Below are 20,476 nucleotides of genomic sequence, written 5' to 3' on the forward strand. Positions count from 1 at the left end.
TAAGCACAGGGGTAGCAGGAAAGCAGTGTGGCTCAGTGGAAAGAGCCCGGGCTTGGGAGTCAGAGGTCATGGGTTCTAGTCCCGGCTCCGCTGCTTCTCATTGGGTGAGTCACTTCGCTTCTCTGTGCCTCAGTTGCCTCATCTGTAAAATGGGGTTTAAGACCGTGAGCCCCGCGTGGGACAACCTGATCACCTTGTATCCTCCCCAGCGCTTAGAACAGTGCCCTGCACATAGTAAGCGCTTAACAAATGCCATCATTATCATTATTATTACAACCAAATCCAGTTGGACACAGTCTCAATCCCCATTTCGTGGATGAGGGAACTGAGACCCACTCTAAGCGCCAAAGCACTCATTCATTCATTCATTCGTATTTATTGAGCGCTTACTGTGTGCAGAGCACTGGACTAAGCGCTTGGGAAGTCCAAGTCGGCAACATCTAGGGACGGTCCCTACCTGACAGCGGGCTCACAGTCTAGAAGGGGGAGACGGACAACGAAACATATTAACAAAATTAAATAAATAGAATAAATATGTACAAATAAAATAGAGTGATAAATACGTACAAACATATATACATATATACAGGGAAGCATATATACGCTGAAGCAGCGAGGCCTGGTCTTTTAGACTGTGAGCCCACTGTTGGGTAGGGACTGTCTCTATGTGTTGCCAATTTGTACTTCCCAAGCGCTTAGTACAGTGCTCTGCACATAGTAAGCGCTCAATAAATACGACTGATTGATTGATTGATTGGTGGAAAGAGGGTAGGCCGAAGAACTCAGAGGACCTGTGTCCGACCCGGCGCTGCCGGTTATCTGCTGTGTGACCTCGGGCAAGTCACTTAATTTCTCTTTGCCTCAGTTTCCTCATCAGCAAAATGGGGATTTAATTCCTGTTATCCCACTGCTTGGAACGGTGCTTGACATATAGTAAGTGCTAATAATAATAATAATAATCATAGGTGGTGGGAGAAGAGGGGGGAAAGGGACACAGTAAGCGCTCAATAAATACGATTGAATGAATGAATGATTATTATTGAGAATTAATGATTGAGAAGCAGCGTGGCTCAATGGAAGAAGCGCGGGCGTGGGGGTCAGAGGTCATGGGTTCGTATCCCGCCTCCCCCACATGTCTGCTGGGTGACCTTGGGCAAGTCACTTCACTTCTCTGGGCCTCAGTTCCCTCATCTGTAAAATGGGGATGAAGACTGTGAGCCCCCCGTGGGACAACCTCATCTCCTTGTGTTCCCCCCAGCGCTTAGAACAGTGCTTTGCACATAGTAAGCGCTTAACAAATACCAACATTATTATTATTATTATTATCCAGGTTTTTTCCACCATCCAATTCAATGGATATTTTGGCTGTGAGGGTCAATGAGGGGGGAGGGAGGGAGGAACTTGGGCTAATTTAAGCCCTTCTTCAATCAATCAATCGTATTTATTGAGCGCTTACTATGTGCAGAGCACTGTACTGAGCGCTTGGGAAGTACGAATTGGCAACACACAGAGATGGTCCCTACCCAACAGTGGGCTCACAGTCTAGAGGTCTCCTCTGAATAGCAAAAGTTGCGGCATCTTCAGTCGGCAACAACAATTTCCCTTTTTCTACAGGATTAGGAAACCTGCCCACCACCCCCGACTTTTCCATTTACCCTGCCTCATCATCATCATCATCATCATCATCAATCGTATTTATTGAGCGCTTACTGTGTGCAGAGCACTGTACTAAGCACTTGGGAAGTACAAATTGGCAACATATAGAGACAGTCCCTACCCAACAGTGGGCTCACAGTCTAAAAGGAGGAGACAGAGAACAAAACCAAACATACTAACAAAATAAAATAAATAGAATAGATATGTACAAGTAAAATAAATAAATGGAGTAATAAATATGTACAAACATATATACATCTATACAGGTGCTGTGGGGAAGGGAAGGAGGTAAGATGGGGGGATGGAGAGGGGGACGAGGGGGAGAGGAAGGAAGGGGCTCAGTCTGGGAAGGCCTCCTGGAGGAGGTGAGCTCTCAGCAGGGCCTTGAAGGGAGGAAGAGAGCGAGCTGGGCGGATGGGCAGAGGGATTGGGGGCATTCCAGGCCCGGGGGAGGACGTGGGCCGGGGGGTCGATGGCGGGACAGCCGAGAGCGAGGTACAGTGAGGAGATTAGCGGCGGAGGAGCGGAGGGTGCGGGCTGCGCTGGAGAAGGAGAGAAGGGAGGTGAGGTAGGAGGGGGCCAGGGGATGGATGGATGGACAGCCTGGAAGCCCAGGGGGAGGAGTTTCTGCCTGATGCGCAGATTGATTGGGAGCCACCGGAGATTTTTGAGGAGGGGAGTAATAGGCCCAGAGCGTTTCTGGACAAAGATAATCCGGGCAGCAGCATGAAGTATGCCTCGGTTAAGGTGAGCAAACTCGGCCCCGCTGAAGTTCTCTGCAGCCCCCCCAGGACCTCCCACCCCCACCCCGCGCTCCCCTGCAGCCACACAAACACACTAAATCCATTCCAACGGGCAGACACAATAATACTAACAGCATTTGTTAAGCGCTTACTATGTCATGCACTGTACTCAGCGCTGGGGTGGATACAAGCACGTCAGGTTTGGACCCAATCCCTGTCCCACCTGGGGCTCACACTATTAATCCCCAAGAGAAGCAGCGTGGCTCAGTGGAAAGAGCCCGGGCTTTGGAGTCGGGGTCATGGGTTCGAATCCCGGCTCCGCCACATGTCTGCTGTGTGACCTTGGGCAAGTCACTCAATAAATAATGAATACGATTCAGTAAATACGTATTCAATAAATACGATTGATGATGAAGTCACCCAGTGTAAAATGGGGATGAAGACTGAGAGCCCCCCGTGGGACAACCTGATCACCTTGTATCCCCCCCACGCTTAGAACAGTGCTTTGCACACAGTAAGCGCTTAATAAATGCCATCGTTATTGTTATTTGACGGATGAGGTAACTGAGGACCAGAGAAGTGACGTGACTTGCCCAAGGTCACACAGCAAGCAAGTGGGGAAGATGAGACTAGAACCCAGGTCCTCCTGTCTCCCAGGCCCGGCCTCTTTCCGCTAGGCCACGTTGCTTCCACCATTCTCAGTCATCAATCAATCAATCAATCAGTTGTATTTACTGAGCGCTTACTGTGTGCAGAGCACGTACTAAGCACTTGGGAAGTACAAGTTGGCAACATATAGAGACAGTCCCTACCCAACAGTGGGTTCACAGTCTAAAAGAATGAATGCCCTTCAAGGCCCTACTGAGAGCTCACCTCCTCCAGGAGGCCTTCCCAGACTAAGCCCCTTCCTTCCTCTCCCCCTCGTCCCCCTCTCCAACCCCCCCATCTTACCTCCTTCCCTTCCCCACAGCACCTGGATATATGTATATATGTTTGTACATATTTATTACTCTATTTATTTTACTTGTACATATCTATTCTATTTATTTTATTTTGTTAGTATGTTTGGTTTTGTCCTCTGTCTCCCCCTTTTAGACTGTGAGCCCAGTGTTGGGTAGGGACTGTCTCTACATGTTGCCAATTTGTACTTCCCAAGCGCTTAGTACAGTGCTCTGCACATAGTAAGCGCTCAATAAATATGATTGATTGATTGATTTATTGAATGAATGAATCAATGAACAGTCATTCATTCAATCGTATTTATCGCTGCGGGGAGGCAGCGTGGCTCAATCAATCAATCAATCAATCGTATTTATTGAGCGCTTACTATGTGCAGAGCACTGTACTAAGCGCTTGGGAAGTACAAATCGGCACTTTGTACTTGTATTTGTACTTGGGAAGTACAAATCGGGCTCAGTGGAAAAGAGCCCGGGATCTTAGTAAGTGCTTAATAAATGCCATCATTATTATTATTACTTGTACCTATCTATTCTATTTATTTTATTTTGTTAGTATGTTTGGTTTTGTTCTCCGTCTCCCCCTTCTAGACTGTGAGCCCACTGTTGGGTAGGGACTGTCTCTATATGTTGCCAACTTGGACTTCCCAAGCGCTTAGTCCAGTGCTCTGCACACAGTAAGCGCTCAATAAATACGATTGAATGATTGATTGATTATTACTGAGCGCTTACTGTGTGAGCACTTGGGCGGCATATAGAGACAGTCCCTACCCAACAGTGGGTTCACAGTCTAAAAGAATGAATGAATGAATGAACAGTCATTCATTCAATCGTATTTATTGCTGCGGGGAGGCAGCGTGGCTCAGTGGAAAAGAGCCCAGGCTCTTAGTAAGCGCTTAATAAATGCCATCATTATTATTATTACTTGTACCTATCTATTCTATTTATTTTATTTTGTTAGTATGTTTGGTTTTGTTCTCTGTCTCCCCCTTCTAGACTGTGAGCCCACTGTTGGGTAGGGACTGTCTCTATATGTTGCCAACTTGGACTTCCCAAGCGCTTAGTCCAGTGCTCTGCACACAGTAAGCGCTCAATAAATACGATTGATTATTACTGAGTGCTTACTGTGTGCAGAGCACTGTACTAAGCACTTGGGCGGCATATAGAGACGGTCCCTACCCAACAACGGGCTCACAGTCTAGAAGGGGGAGACAGACAGATAAAACAAAACGTGCGGACAGGTGTCAAGTCGTCAGAATAAACAGAAGTAAAGCTAAATGCACATCCGTAACAAAATAAATAGAATAGTAAATATGTACAAGTAAAATAGAGGAATAAATCTGTACAGATATATACAGGTGCTGTGGGGAGGGGAAGGAGGTGGGGTTGAGGAGGAGGAGGAGGAGGAGAGGAAAAAGGGGGCTGAGTGTGGGAGGGCCTCCCGGAGGAGGTGAGCTCTCAGGAGGGCTTTGAAGGGAGGAAGAGAGCCAGCCAGTCCCCTTTTAGACTGTGAGCCCACTGTTGGGTAGGGACCGTCTCTATATGTTGCCAACTTGTACTTCCCAAGCGCTTAGTACAGTGCTCTGCACACAGTAAGCGCTCAATAAATACGACTGATTGACTGATTGATTGATTGGCGGTGTCGTGGCCTCCGGATCCGACTGCCTGAGGACGCCCGGGCGGGCTGGCCGGTGGCCACTTCAATCAATCAGTCAATCGTATTTATTGAGCGCTTACTGTGTGCAGAGCACTGGACTAAGCGCTTGGGAAGTCCAAGCTGGCAACATCTAGAGACAGTCCCTACCCAACAGTGGGCTCACAGTCTAGAAGGGGGACACAGAGAACAAAACCAAACATACTAACAGAATAAAATAAATAGAATAGATGTGTACAAGTAAAATAAGTAAATAGAGTAATAAATATGTACAAACATATATACATATATCCAGGTATACATATATACAGCAGCAGCATATATGAGAAGCAGCGTGGCTCAGTGTAAAGAGCACGGGCTTTGGAGTCAGAGGTCATGGGTTCGAATCCCGGCTCCACCACTTGTCAGCTGTGTGACTTTGGGCAAGTCACTTCACTACTCTGTGCCTCAGTTCCCTCACCTGTAAAATGGGGATTAAGACTGTGAGCCCCCCCGTGGGACAACCTGATCACCTTGTAGCCTCCCCAGCGCTTAGAACAGTGCTTGGCACATAGTAAGCGCTTAATAAATGCCATTATTATTATTATACAGCAGCAGCGTGAGCAGCAGAGAAGCAGCGCGGCTCAGTGGAAAGAGCCCGGGCTTTGGAGTCGGGGGTCATGGGTTCATATCCCAGCTCCGCCAACTGTCAGCTGTGTGACTCTGGGCAAGTCCCTTCGCTTCTCTGGGCCTCAGTTCCCTCATCTGTAAAATGGGGATGAAGACTGTGAGCCCCCCGTGGGACCACCTGATCACCTTGTAACCTCCCCGGCGCTTAGAACAATGCTTTGCCCTCAGCACCTGTATATACGTATAGATGTTTGTACGGATTTATTACTCTATTTATTTTACTTGTACCTATCTATTCTACTGATTTTATTTTGTTAATCCGTTTGGTTTTGTTCTCCGTCTCCCCCTTCTCGACTGGGAGCCCGCTGCTGGGTAGGGACCGTCTCTAGATGTGGCCAACCTGGACTTCCCAAGCGCTCAGTCCAGTGCTCTGCACGCAGTAAGCGCTCAATAAATACGATCGATTGATTGACTGTCTCTATGTGTTGCCAACTTGTACTTCCCGAGCGCTTAGTCCAGTGCTCTGCACACAGAAAGCGCTCGATAAATACGATCGATTGATTGATTGCACATAGTCAGCGCTTAACAAATGCCATTCTTGCTATTATTAGCAGCGTGGCTCAGTGGAAAGAGCCCGGGCTTTGGAGTCGGGGGTCATGGGGTTCGAATCCTGGCTCCACCACATGTCTGCTGTGTGACCTCGGGCAGGTCACTTCACTTCTCTGCGCCTCAGTTACCTCGTCTGTAAAATGGGGATGAAGGCTGTGAGCCCCACATGGGACAACTTGATCACCTTGTATCCCCCCAGCGCTTCGAACAGTGCTTTGCACATAGTAAGCGCTTAACAAATGCCATTATTATTATTATTATTATTATTATACAGGTATACACACTTGGAGCCTCGCCGTCCCCCCGGGACCCCGCCGGCCGCGGTCCTCGTACCTCCAGCCTGCGCTGCTTCTCGGGATCTTCCTCGTTCATGATCCGCTCCTTCTCGGCCCGCTTCTTCTCCTCCCGGCGGGATTGGGCGGCCTCCTGCCTCTGCACGTGAGTCAGCTTCAGGAAATTCTCCTCCACCCGGGCCCGGTTCTTGTCGGCCTTCTGCTTGCCCTGCCCCGCGGGAAAACGGGACACCTCAAGCCGCGGGAAAACCGCGCCGGCCGCCGCCGCTCCCTCCGTCCCGGGGGCCCGGAGCCCGTCGGCTCGTTGCGGGGCAGGGAACGTGTCCGTCTATTGTGTTATCGTGCTCTCACAAGCGCTTAGGACGGTGCTCTGCACACGGTCATAATGAGAATTATAGTGTCTGTTACACCCTGTTAATTATAATCAATCAATCGTATTTATTGAGCGCTTACTGCGTGCACAGCACTGGACGAAGCGCTTGGGAAGTCCAAGTTGGCAACATCTAGAGACGGTCCCTACCCCACAGTGGGCTCATCAATCAATCAATCAATCGTATTTATTGAGCGCTTACTGCGTGCAGAGCACTGTACGAAGCGCTTGGGAAGTCCAAGTTGGCAACATCTAGAGACGGTCCCTACCCCACAGTGGGCTCATCAATCAATCAATCGTATTTATTGAGCGCTTACTGCGTGCAGAGCGCTGTACGAAGCGCTTGGGAAGTCCAAGTTGGCAACATCTAGAGACGGTCCCTACCCCGCAGTGGGCTCATCAATCAATCAATCGTATTTATTGAGCGCTTACTGCGTGCAGAGCGCTGTACGAAGCGCTTGGGAAGTCCAAGTTGGCAACATCTAGAGACGGTCCCTACCCCGCAGTGGGCTCATCAATCAATCAATCGTATTTATTGAGCGCTTACTGCGTGCAGAGCACTGGACGAAGCGCTTGGGAAGTCCAAGTTGGCAACATCTAGAGACGGTCCCTACCCCACAGTGGGCTCATCAATCAATCAATCGATCGTATTTATTGAGCGCTTACTGCGTGCAGAGCACTGGACGAAGCGCTTGGGAAGTCCAAGTTGGCAACATCTAGAGACGGTCCCTACCCCACAGTGGGCTCATCAATCAATCAATCGATCGTATTTATTGAGCGCTTACTGCGTGCAGAGCGCTGGACGAAGCGCTTGGGAAGTCCAAGTTGGCAACATATATAGTCCCTACCCCACAGTGGGCTCACAGTCTAAAAGGGGAATTAATAGTGTCTGTTAATCCCCAAAATGGGGACTGAGACTGTGAGCCAACATAATAATAATAATAATGATGGCATTTATTAAGTGCTTACTATGTGCAAAGCACTGCTCTAAGCGCTGGGGAGGTTACCAGGTGATCAGGTTGTCCCACAGGGGGCGCTCACAGTCTTCATCCCCAGTTTACAGATGAGGTAACTGAGGCATAGAGAAGTGAAGTTATTATTATTATTATGGCATTTATTAAGCGCTTACTATGTGCAAAGCACTGTTCTAAGCGCTGGGGAGGTTACCAGGTGATCAGGTTGTCCCACGGGGGGGCTCACAGTCTTCATTCCCATTTTACAGATGAGGTAACTGAGGCATAGAGAAGTGAAGTTATTATTATTATTATTATGGCATTTATTAAGCGCTTACTATGTGCAAAGCACTGTTCTAAGCGCTGGGGAGGTTACCAGGTGATCAGGTTGTCCCACGGGGGGGCTCACAGTCTTCATCCCCATTTGACAGATGAGGTCACTGAGGCATAGAGAAGTGAAGTGACTGGCCCAAAGTCACACAGCTGACAGCTGGCAGAGCCGGGATTTGAACCCGTGATCTCTGACTCCAAAGCCCGGGCTCTTGCCACTGAGCCACGCTGCTTCTCGTGGGACAGGGACGGTGTCCAATCCCATTTGCTTGTAATAATGATAAAATAATGGCATTTGTTAAGCCTTACTATGGGCCAGACACTGTATTAAGCAGTGTGGAGAAGCAGCGTGGCTTAATGGACAGAGCGCGGGCTTTGGAGTCAGAAGTCATGGGTTCAAATCCCGGCTCCGCCAACTGTCAGCCGTGTGACTTTGGGCAAGTCACTTCGCTTCTCTGGGCCTCAGTTCCCTCATCTGGAAAATGGGGATGAAGACTGGGAGCCCCACGTGGGACAACCTGATCACCTTGTAACCTCCCCAGCGCTTAGAACAGTGCTTTGCACATAATAAGCGCTTCTAGACTGTGAGCCCACTGTTGGGTAGGGACCGTCTCTATATGTTGCCAACTTGTACTTCCCAAGCTCTTAGTCCAGTGCTCTGCACACAGTAAGCGCTCAATAAATATGATTGAATGAATGATTGAATGAATGAATGAACAAATACCATCATTATTATTATTACTATTATTAAGCACCAGGGCCCCCTCCTTCCTCTCCCCATCCCCCCGCCTTACCTCCTTCCCCTCCCCACAGCACCTGTATATATGTATATATATTTGTACAGATTTATTACTCTATTTGTTTATTTTACTTGTACATATCTATTCTATTTATTTTATTTTGTTCATATGTTTTGTTGTCTGTCTCCCCCTTCTAGACTGTGAGCCCGCTGTCGGGTAGGGACCATCTCTATATTTTGCCAACTTGGACTTCCCAAGCGCTTAGTCCAGTGCTCTGCACACGGTAGGCGCTCAATAAATACGACTGAATGAATGAATACAAGCAGCGAGAAGCAGCGTGGCTCAATGGCAAGAACCCGGGCTTTGGAGTCAGAGGTCGTGGGTTCTAATCCCGGCTCCGTCACTTGTCAGCTGTGTGACTGGGGGTAAGTCACTTCACTCCTCTGGGCCTCATTGACCTCATCTGGAAAATGGGGATTTTATTTTTATTTATTTTTTTAGTATTTATTGAGCGCTTACTATGTGCAGAGCACTGTACTAAGTGCTTGAATGAAGGATGAAGGATGGGGATGAAGAACGTGAGCCCCACCTGGGACAACTGGATGACCTTGTATCTCCCCCAGCCCTTAGAACAGTGCTTGGCACACAGTAAGGCTTAACAAACGCCATTATTTCATTATTATTACAAGCAAATCGGATTGGACACAGTCCCTGTCCCATGTGGGCTCACAGTCTCAATCCCCATTTTCCAGATGAGGTCACTGAGGCCCAGAGAAGTGATGTGACTTACCCAAGGTCACAGAGCAGATAAATGTCAGAGCGGGATTAGAACCCATGACCTTCTGACCACAATCAATCAATCAATTGTATTTATTGAGCGCCTACTGTGTGCAGAGCACTGTACTAAGCGCTTGGGAAGTACAAGTTGGCCACAAGGCCCTACGCCACGCCGCTGCTCGACAGATACCACCGACGGACTGATTTATCGAGCGCTGCCGGTGGGCAGAGGGTGCTGTGCTAAACGTTCGGGAGAGTCCCGCCCTGACACTCCTCTGGACCGTGAGCCTGTTGTCGGGCAGGGACCGTCTCTACGTGCTGCCGACTTGGACTATTAACGAAATAAAATAAATAGAATAAATATGTACAAATAAGATAGAGGTTTTGTCTCTATATGTTGCCAATTTGTACTTCCCAAGCGCTTAGTCCAGTGCTCTGCACATAGTAAGTGCTCAATAAATACGATTGACGATGATAAATAGAGTAATAAATCCGTACAAACGTATATACATATATATAGGTGCTGTGGGGAGGGGAAGGAGGTAAGGTGGGAGGGGTGGTGCAGCATTGGTACAGTGCTCTGCACACAATAAGCGCTCAATAAATACGATTGAATAAATGAATGAATAAGAGGACTGTCTCTATATGTTGCCAACTTGTACTTCCCAAGCGCTTAGTCCAGTGCTCTGCACACAGTAAGCGCACAAATACAATTGAATGAATGAATGAATAAGAGGACTGTCTCCATATGTTGCCAACTTGTACTTCCCAAGCGCTTAGTACAGTGCTGTGCACACAGAAAGTGCTCAATAAATATGATTGAATGAATGAATGATTAAGAGGACTGTATATGTTTCCTTAGTGTACTTCCCAAGCGCTTAGTCCAGTGCTCTGCACACAGTAAGCGCTCAATAAATACGACTGAAGGAAAGAATGAATAAGAGGACCATCTCTATATGTTGCCAACTTGTTCTTCCCAAGCACTTAGTCCAGTGCTCTGCACACAGTAAGCGCTCAATAAATACGATTGAAGGAATGAATGAATGAATAAGAGGACCGTCTCTATATGTTGCCAACTTGTGCTTCCCAAGCGCTTAGTCCAGTGCTCTGCACACAGTAAGCGCTCAATAAATACGGCTGAAGGAAAGAATGAATAAGAGGACCATCTCTATATGTTGCCAACTTGTACTTCCCAAGCGCTTAGTCCAGTGCTCTGCACACAGTAAGCGCACAATAAATACGATTGATTGATTGAATGAATGAATAAGAGGACTGTCTCTATATGTTGCCAACTTGTACTTCCCAAGCGCTTAGTCCAGTGCTGTGCACACAGAAAGTGCTCAATAAAGATGATTGAATGAATGAATGATTAAGAGGACTGTATATGTTTCCTTCGTGTACTTCCCAAGCACTTAGTCCAGTGCTCTGCACACAGTAAGCGCTCAATAAATACAACTGAAGAAAAGAATGAATAAGAGGACCATCTCTATAGGTTGCCAACTTGTGCTTCCCAAGCGCTTAGTCCAGTGCTCTGCACACAGTAAGCGCTCAATAAATACGACTGAAGGAAAGAATGAATAAGAGGACCATCTCTATATGTTGCCAACTTGTACTTCCCAAGCGCTTAGTCCAGTGCTCTGCACACAGAAAGTGCTCAATAAATACGATTGGATGAATGAATGATTAAGAGGACTGTCTCTATATGTTTCCTTCTTGTACTTCCCAAGAACTTAGTCCAGTGCTCTGCACACAGTAAGCGCACAATAAATACGATTGAATGAACGAATGAATAAGAGGACTGTCTCTATATGTTGCCAACTTGTACTTCCCAAGCGCTTAGTACAGTGCTGTGCACACAGAAAATGCTCAATAAATACGATTGAATGAATGAATGATTAAGAGGACTGTCTCTATGTTTCCTTCGTGTACTTCCCAAGCACTTAGTACAGTGCTCTGCACACAGTAAGCGCTCAATACGACTGAAGGAAAGAGTGAATAAGAGGACCATCTCTATATGTTGCCAACTTGTGCTTCCCAAGCGCTTAGTCCAGTGCTCTGCACACAGTAAGCACTCAATAAATACGACTGAAGGAAAGAATGAATAAGAGGACCATCTCTATATGTTGCCAACTTGTACTTCCCAAGCGCTTAGTCCAGTGCTCTGCACACAGTAAGCGCACAATAAATATGATTGATTGATTGAATGAATGAATAAGAGGACTGTCTCTATATGTTGCCAACTTGTACTTCCCAAGCGCTTAGTACAGTGCTGTGCACACAGAAAGTGCTCAATAAATATGATTGAATGAATGAATGATTAAGAGGACTGTATATGTTTCCTTAGCGTACTTCCCAAGAACTTAGTCCAGTGCTCTGCACACAGTAAGCGCTCAATAAATACGACTGAAGGAAAGAATGAATAAGAGGATCATCTCTATATGTTGCAAACTTGTTCTTCCCAAGCACTTAGTCCAGTGCTCTGCACACAGTAAGCGCTCAATAAATACGATTGAAGGAATGAATGAATGAATAAGAGGACCGTCTCTATATGTTGCCAACTTGTACTTCCCAAGCGCTTAGTCCAGTGCTCTGCACACAGTAAGCGCTCAATAAATACGATTGAAGGAATGAATGAATGAATAAGAGGACTGTCTCTATATGTTGCCAACTTGTACTTCCCAAGCGCTTAGTACAGTGCTCTGCACACAGTAAGTGCTCAATAAGTACGATTGAAGGAAGGAAGGGTGGGGAGGGGATCCCTAGCGCTCCTGCAGATTTTTGTAAAGTCCCTTCAAATCCGTCCTGCTATCTGTCCTCTGAGTCAGCCAGCCATTTATTGAGCCCTTACTGTGTACCAAGCACTGTACTAAGCGCTTGGGAGAGTACACAATGCAACAATAAACATTCCACCTAATTTAAGAGACCGCCCCCGTCCCCCCCCACCTCCTCTCTTGACCAGAAGTGAAAATGCAGCGGATTTTTGTAAAAAGTCCAACTGAACTTGGCCATTCATTCATTCATTCGCTCAATAAATACGATTGATTGATTCATTCATTCAATCATATTTATTGAGCGCTCACTGTGTGCCGAGCACTGGACTAAGCGCTTGGGAAGTCCAAGTTGGCAACATATAGCGACGGTCCCTACCCAACAGTGGGCTCACAGTCGAGTTTGTACATATTTATTACTCTATTTATTTTGCTTGTCCATATCTATTCTATTTATTTTGTTAGTATGTTTGGTTTTGTTCTCTGTCTCCCCCTTCTAGACTGTGAGCCCGCTGTTGGGTAGGGGCTGTCTCTATATGTTGCCAATCTGGACTTCCCAAGCGCTTAGTACAGTGCTCTGCACATAGTAAGCGCTCAATAAATATGATTGATTGAGAAGGGGGGGGGATCGGTGGCCAATCAGTGGTCCTCCGGGAGCCCTGCTTCAGAGTAACCTGGGTCCCCGGCGCTTAGTCCAGTGCTCTGCACATAGTAAGCGCTCAATAAATACGATTGATTGATTGACTGACTGAGAAGGGGGGGGATCGGTGGCCCATCAGTGGTCCTCCCGGAGCCCTGCTTCAAAGTAACCTGGGTCCCCGGCGCTTAGTCCAGTGCTCCGCACACAGTAAGTGCTCAATAAATACGACTGACTGAATGAACGAACTTCCCAAGCGCTCAGTCCAGTGCTCTGCACACAGTAGGCGCTCAATAAATACGACGGAGCCGGCGGCGGCGGCACTTACTTCTCTGTTAAGCCGGAACTTCTTGGCCTTGTCGATGGAGTAGATCACCATGTTCATCAGCGGCTGCAGAGCCTCCATGTCCTTCGGGGACGTGTTCCCTAAACCGGGCACTGGGAAGAGGAAGCCCGCCGCCCGTCAGGGGCGCGTTCCCCGGCCCCTTCCCCGCCTTGGCTCGACCCGCGTCAAGTTCTGGGCGTCTCCCCCAGTGTCCGGCCGGGCGGCCGGGGGCCCGGCTCCCCGCCGCTCACCGTTAAATGTAAACAGCAGCGTCCTCTTCGTGTCCGGCAGCTTTAGGGGCTGCCCTTCCCTGCCGGATGGGAGAAGAAAAAGCAATCGATCAATCAATCGATCGTATTTATTGAGCGCTTACTGTGTGCAGAGCACTGTACTAAGCGGTTGGGAAGATCAAGTTGGCAACATATAGAGACAGTCCCTACCCAACAGTGGGCTTACAGTCTAAAAGAGAAGAAAAGGCAGGTTATCGCTGCTCCGCTCTCTTCCCAGCTCACGCTCTTTTCAATCATCATCATCAATCGTATTTATTAAGCGCTTACTATGTGCAGAGCACTGTACTAAGCGCTTGGGAAGATCAAGTTGGCAACATATAGAGACAGTCCCTACCCAACAGTGGGCTCACAGCCTAGAAGAGAAAAGGTGGGTTATCGCTGCTCCGCTCTCTTCCCAGCTCACGCTCTTTTCAATCATCATCATCAATCGTATTTATTGAGCGCTTACTGTGTGCAGAGCACTGTGCTGAGCGCTTGGGAAGATCAAGTTGGCAACACATAGGGACGGTCCTTACCCAACAGTGGGCTCACAGTCTAAAAGAGAAAAGGCGGGGTTATCGCTGCTCCGCTCTCTTCCCAGCTCACGCTCTTTTCAATCATCATCATCAATCGTATTTATTGAGCGCTTACTGTGTGCAGAGCACTGGGCTGAGCGCTTGGGAAGATCAAGTTGGCAACATATAGGGACGGTCCCTACCCAACAGCGGGCTCACAGTCTAAAAGAAAAGACGGGTTATCACTGCTCCGTTCTCTTCCCAGCTCACGCTCTTTTCAATCACCATCATCATCATCAATCATATTTATTGAGTGCTTACTATGTGCAGAGCACTGTACTAAGCGCTTGGGAAGTACAAGTTGGCAACATATAGGGACGGTCCCTACCCAACAGCGGGCTCACAGTCTAAAAGAGAAAAAAAGGCGGGTTATTGCTGCTCCGCTCTCTTCCCGGCTCACGCTGTTTTCAATCAATCAATCAATCAATCGTATTTATTGAGCGCTTCCTGTGTGCAGAGCACTGGACTGAGCGCTTGGGAAGTCCAAGTTGGCAACACATAGAGACGGTCCCTACCCGACAACGGGCTCACGGTCCAGAGGACTGTCAGGGCGGGACTCTCCCGAACGTTTAGCACAGCCCCCTCTGCCCACCGGGACCGTCTCATTTTCCCCTTAATAATAATGATGGCATTTATTAAGCGCTTACTATGTGCAAAGCACTGTTCTAAGCGCTGTGCGCAGCGCCAGGTAAAGTAACCGGAAGACTGGAAGCCTGCTGTGCGCAGGGAATGCGTCTGTTACACTGTTCTCTCCCACGCGTTTAGTACAGTGCTCTGCATGCAAGAAGCACTCAATAAGTAAGCACTCCCGGCTTTACATCTCCTCCAGGAGGCCTTTCCCAATTCAGTTCTCTCGCCGCCCTGCCCTGGCCTTTTTTTTTAAAAAAAATAGTATTTCTTAAGTGGCCGGCACTGTACTAAGTGCTGGGTGTAGAAACAAGTTTCCAAATGGGGCTCCCAGTCTTAAGCCCCAATTTACAGATGAGGACACCGAGGCACGGTGTCTCGCCCAAGATCACACGGCAGACAATAATAATACTAATAATGATCGTATTTGTTAAGCGCTTACTATGTGCAAAGCTCTGTTCTAAGCGCTGTGAGCCCACTGTTGGGTAGGGACTGTCTCTATATGTTGCCAACTTGGACTTCCCAAGCGCTTAGTACAGAGCTCTGCACACAGTAAGCGCTCAATAAATATGATTGATGATGATGATGAAGCGCTGGGGGGATACAAGGTGATCAGGATGTCCCACGGGGGGCTCATGGTCTTAATCCCCATTTTCCAGATGAGGGAACTGAGGCCCAGAGAAGTGAAGTGACTTGCCCAAAGTCACACAGCCGACAAATGGCAGAGCCGGGATTTGAACCCATGACCTCTGACTCCAAAGCCCGGGCTGTTTTCACTGAGCCACGCTGCTTAGAGCCCAGGTCCTTCTAACGCCCAGGCCTGTGCTCCATAATAATAATAATAATAATAATGGCATTTATTAAGCGCTTACTATGTGCAAAGCACTGTTCTATCCATCAGGCCGTGCTACTTCTTTTATCCTATCGCCCACTCGGGTCCTCCACACCAGCCACACTCTTAACTGCACAATAATAATTATTATGGTATTTAGTAAACACTCACTACGTGCCAGGCACTATACTAAGCGCGTGGATACGAGCAAATTGGGTTAGACACAGTCCTTTGTCCCACGTGGGGCTCACAGTCTCAATCCCCATTTTACAGGTGAGGGAACTGAAGCCCAGAGAAGTAAAGTGACTTGCCTAAGGCCACACAGCAGACAAGTGGCGGAGCGTGATTAAAACCCATGACCTTCTGACTTCCGCCCGGGTTCTATTCACTACGCCTCGCTGCTTCTCATCTGCAACCAGTTGGAGCATTTTTGTTCCTCCCCGGTTCCTTAAACTCTCACTCACGGAAATGCAGCATGGCTCAGTGGAAAGAGCCCGGGCTTTGGAGTCAGAGGTCATGGGTTTTTGTTTTAATGGCATTTAGTAAGCGCTTACTATGTGCAAAGCACCGTGCTAAGCGCTGGGGAGGTTACAAGGTGACCAAGTTGTCCCATGGGGGGCTCACAGTCGTAATCCCCATTTTCCAGATGAGGTAACTGAGGCACAGAGAAGTGAGCCCCTTCCTTCCTCTCCCCCTCGTCCCCCTCTCCATCCCCCCCATCTTACCTCCTTCCCTTCCCCACAGCACCTGGATATATGTTTGTACAGATTTATTACTCTATTTATTTATTTATTTTACTTGTACATATCTATTCTATTTATTTTATTTTGTTAGTATGTTTGGTTTTGTTCTCCGTCTCCCCCTTTTAGACTGTGAGCCCACTGTTGGGTAGGGACTGTCTCTATATGTTGCCAACTCGGACTTCCCAAGCGCTTACTACAGTGCTCTGCACACAGTAAGCGCTCAATAAATACGATTGATGATGATGATGATGATGATGATGAAGCGACTTGCCCAATGTCACCCAGCCGACAATTGGCGGAGCCGGGATTCGAACCCACGAACTCTGACTCCAAAGCCCGGGCCCTTTCCACTGAGCCATGCTGCTTCCCCAAATCCCGGCTCTGCCGACTGTCGGCTGGGTGACTTTGGGCAAGTCGCTTCACTTCTCTGGGCCTCAGTTCCCTCATCTGTAAAATGAGGATGAAGACTGTGAGCCCCACAGGGGACAACCTGTTCACCTTGTAACCTCCCCAGCGCTTAGAACAGTGCTTTGCACATAGTAAGCGCTTAATAAATGCCATCATTTGTTATTATTATTATTATTATCCCCCTCCCCGCTTCCTCCTCTCAGGAAAAGTATTTTAGAGTCTCTCTTCCTCACTACTCTGCCAGCCCCGAATACCATCATCATCACTATTAATTATTATGGAGACCAACCAGAGCTCTAGAATAAAATACGCCATCTGGCCCGTCGGGCAACTTAGTTCATCGATTCCCACTCAAAACAGGGGACCCTGCTGGGTTTGAGGGGGATGCTTCTGTCCTGTTTCAAAGCTGTTAGTCAGGGCCTGATCCACAAAAGGGTGACTCCCCCCCACCCCTTCATTCATTCATTCAATCACATTTATTGAGCGCTTACTGTGTGCAGAGCAAGCGCTTGGGAAGTACACGTCGGCAACATCTAGAGCCGGTCCCTACCCGACGACGGGCTCACAGTCTAGAAGGGGGAGACAGACAACAAAACATGTGGACAGGTGTCAAGTCGTCAGGATAAATAGAAATAAAGCTAGATGCACACCGTTAACAAAATAAATAGAATAGTAAATATCCACCCCACCGTCTCCCCTGCTCTGTTTTTCAGCCGGGACCCAGCCCGGAGGATTTTTTTTTTTTTTTTTACGGCGTCTGTTAAGCACTTACTACGTGCCAGGCACTGTTCTAAGCGCCGGGGTAGTTACAGGCTAAGCAGGTGGGACACATTCCACGTCCCTCACGGGCCTCACCGCCTTCATCCCCATTTTCCAGACGGAGGGAACTGAGGCCCAGAGATGTGAGGTGACTCGCCCAAGGTCGCCCGGCAGCAGGCGAGCGGCGGAGCCGGGACCAGGAGCCAGGGCCGGGCTTCAACCACTATCATCATCATCATCCATCGTATTTATTGAGCGCTTACTATGTGCAGAGCACTGTACTAAGCGCTTGGGAAGTACAAATCGGTAACACGAGGCCGCACGGCTTCTCCTCCCGGCGGGGCGGCCCATAAAGCGGGGCGCGTTGGCTTCCAAGCGCCGGGGAAGGCGGGCGGGAAGGCGACCGGGAAGCGGGGCCGGCTCCGAGCTCCCGCCCGGCTTAGCGTCTTCCTGGGGCCCCCCCCTCCCTCGTACTTACTCCTGCAGGAGCTTCGGACCGGAGAACTGGTCCGAGAAGTGGATGGACTCGATCTTGTCGGCGTAGTGCGTGAGGAAGTGCACCATCTGGGAGAGAGAATCCCTGCTCAGAGCCGGCTTCGCTCACCTTCCCCGCCTCCTCCCGCTTTCCCAGATCTCCAAAATCAAATAGCTAAGGAGGCCCCAAAAGGGCCCCCCGCGAAAGAAAACGGCAACAGGAACTGGAACAGAATCCATACAATTACAATAATAATAATAATAATAATGGCATTTTTTATTAAGCGCTTACGATGTGCAAAGCACTGTTCTAAGCGCTGGGGTGATACAAGGTGATCAGGTTATCCCACAGGGGGCTCCCAGTCTTAATCCCCATTTGACAGATGAGGTAACTGAGGCCCAGAGAAGTGAAGTGACTTGCCCGAAGTCACCCAGCTGACAATTGGCGGAGCCGGAATTTGAACCCATGACCCCCGACTCCAAAGCCCGGGCTCTTTCCACTGAGCCACGCTGCTTCCATCCATCCGTCAATCCCTTCCATCCGTCGGTACCCGACCGGGAAAGATGATTCCGGCCCGCCTCCCCCACGAGCCCGTGAGATCCCTGCGGGCCAGGAATGGGACATTTGCTTTTTTTAAAAATGGTATTTTTCAAGCCAGTCAGTAATAATTTTAGACTGTGAGCCCACTGTTGGGTAGGGACCGTCTCTATATGTTGCCAATTTGTACTTCCCAAGCGCTTAGTACAGTGCTCTGCACATAGTAAGCGCTCAATAAATACAATTGATGATAATAATAATAATAATAATGATGGCATTTGTGAAGCGAAGCCAGTCAGTAATAATAATAATGATAATAATAATGATAATGGCATTTATTAAGCGCTTACTATGTGAAAAGCACTTTTCTAAGCGCTGGAGAGGATATAAGGCAATCAGGTTGTCCCACGTGGGGTTCACAGTCTTCATCCCCATTTTACAGATGAGGGAACTGAGGCCCAGAGAAGTGAAGCGACTCGCCCAAAGTCACCCAGCTGACAACTGGCGGAGCCGGGATTCGAACCCATGAACTCTATGACTCCCAAGCCTGGGCTCTTTCCACTGAGCCACGCTGCTTCTCTGTATTAGTAGGACTTTCATTCATTCAATCGTATTTATTGAGCGCTTACTGTGTGCAGAGCACTGTACTAAGCGCTTGGGAAGTACAAGTTGGCAACATATAGAGACAGTCCCTATATAGATGGTCTGTAAGTAGTATTTATTGAGCACTTACTGTGTGCAGCGCACTGCAGTAAGCACTTGGGAGAGGATGATACACCAGTAAACACATTCCCCTCCCCACAGCACCTGTATATATGTATATATGTTTGTACGTATTTATTACTCTATTTATTTAATTTGTACAGATTTATTCTATTTATTTTATCTTGTTAATATGTTTTGTTTTATTCTCTGTCTCCCCCTCCTAGACTGTGAGCCAACTGTTGGGTAGGGACCGTCTCTATATGTTGCCAACTTGGTCTTCCCAAGCACTTAGTCCAGTGCTCTGCACACAGTAAGCGCTCAATAAATACGACAATGAATGAATGAATTCCCTGCCCATAACGAGCTTACAGTCTCGAGGGAGACAGATAACTATTCTATTTATTTTATTTTGTTAGTAAGTTTGGTTTTGTTCTCTGTCTCCCCCTTTTAGACTGTGAGCCCGCTGTTGGGTAGGGACTGTCTCTAGATGTTGCCAATTTGGACTTCCCAAGCGCTTAGTACAGTGCTCTGCACATAGTAAGCGCTCAATAAATACGATTGATGATGATGATGATATTAAGGTAAATAAATTAGAGATACGTAAATAGGTGCTGTGGGGCTGAATAAAGGGAGCAAGTCGGGGTGACACAACAGGAGGTGGGAGAGGAGGAACGGAAGGCTTAGTCAGGGAAGGCCTCCTGGAGGAGATGAGCTTTCAATAAGGCTTTGAAGTGGGGGAGAGTCACTGTCTGATATTCATTCATTCATTCAATCGTATTTATTGAGCGCTTACTGTGTGCCGAGCACTGTACTAAGCGCTTACGATATGAGGAGGAAGGGCGTTCCAAGCCAGAGGCAGGATGGGGGCGAGAGGTAGGTGGTAAGATGAGATGAGATTGAGAACGGTGCTTTGCGCATAGTAAGCGCTTAATAAATGCCATCATTATTATTAGAGGAGCAAATTATTATTATTATTTTACTATTATTAGAGGAGCAAAGTGTGCACGCTGGGTTGGAGTAGGAGGAGCAAGAGGATTGATTGTGACTGTGAGCCCTTTCAGACTGTGAGCCCACTGTTGGGTAGGGACTGTCTCTATGTGTTGCCAATTTGTACTTCCCAAGCGCT

General features: G+C 48.1%; 1 protein-coding gene across 1 annotated transcript in view; it reads right to left on the reverse strand.

Annotated features, from left to right (window-relative positions):
- The window catches only part of CCDC47 (coiled-coil domain containing 47), a 64,891-nt gene that overhangs the window by 7,082 nt on the left and 37,333 nt on the right, over positions 1-20,476 (reverse strand). Inside the window, exons 9-12 of the mRNA XM_038754743.1 lie at positions 18,112-18,197; positions 13,672-13,730; positions 13,424-13,533; positions 6,561-6,728 (exon numbers count right to left, since the gene is read on the reverse strand). Coding sequence (XP_038610671.1) covers positions 6,561-6,728; positions 13,424-13,533; positions 13,672-13,730; positions 18,112-18,197 — 423 coding nt within the window. The remainder of the gene's footprint in view (positions 1-6,560; positions 6,729-13,423; positions 13,534-13,671; positions 13,731-18,111; positions 18,198-20,476) is intronic.

This window comes from Tachyglossus aculeatus, chromosome 11 (genome assembly GCF_015852505.1).
Source record: "Tachyglossus aculeatus isolate mTacAcu1 chromosome 11, mTacAcu1.pri, whole genome shotgun sequence".
Classification (NCBI taxonomy): Eukaryota; Metazoa; Chordata; class Mammalia; order Monotremata; family Tachyglossidae; genus Tachyglossus; species Tachyglossus aculeatus.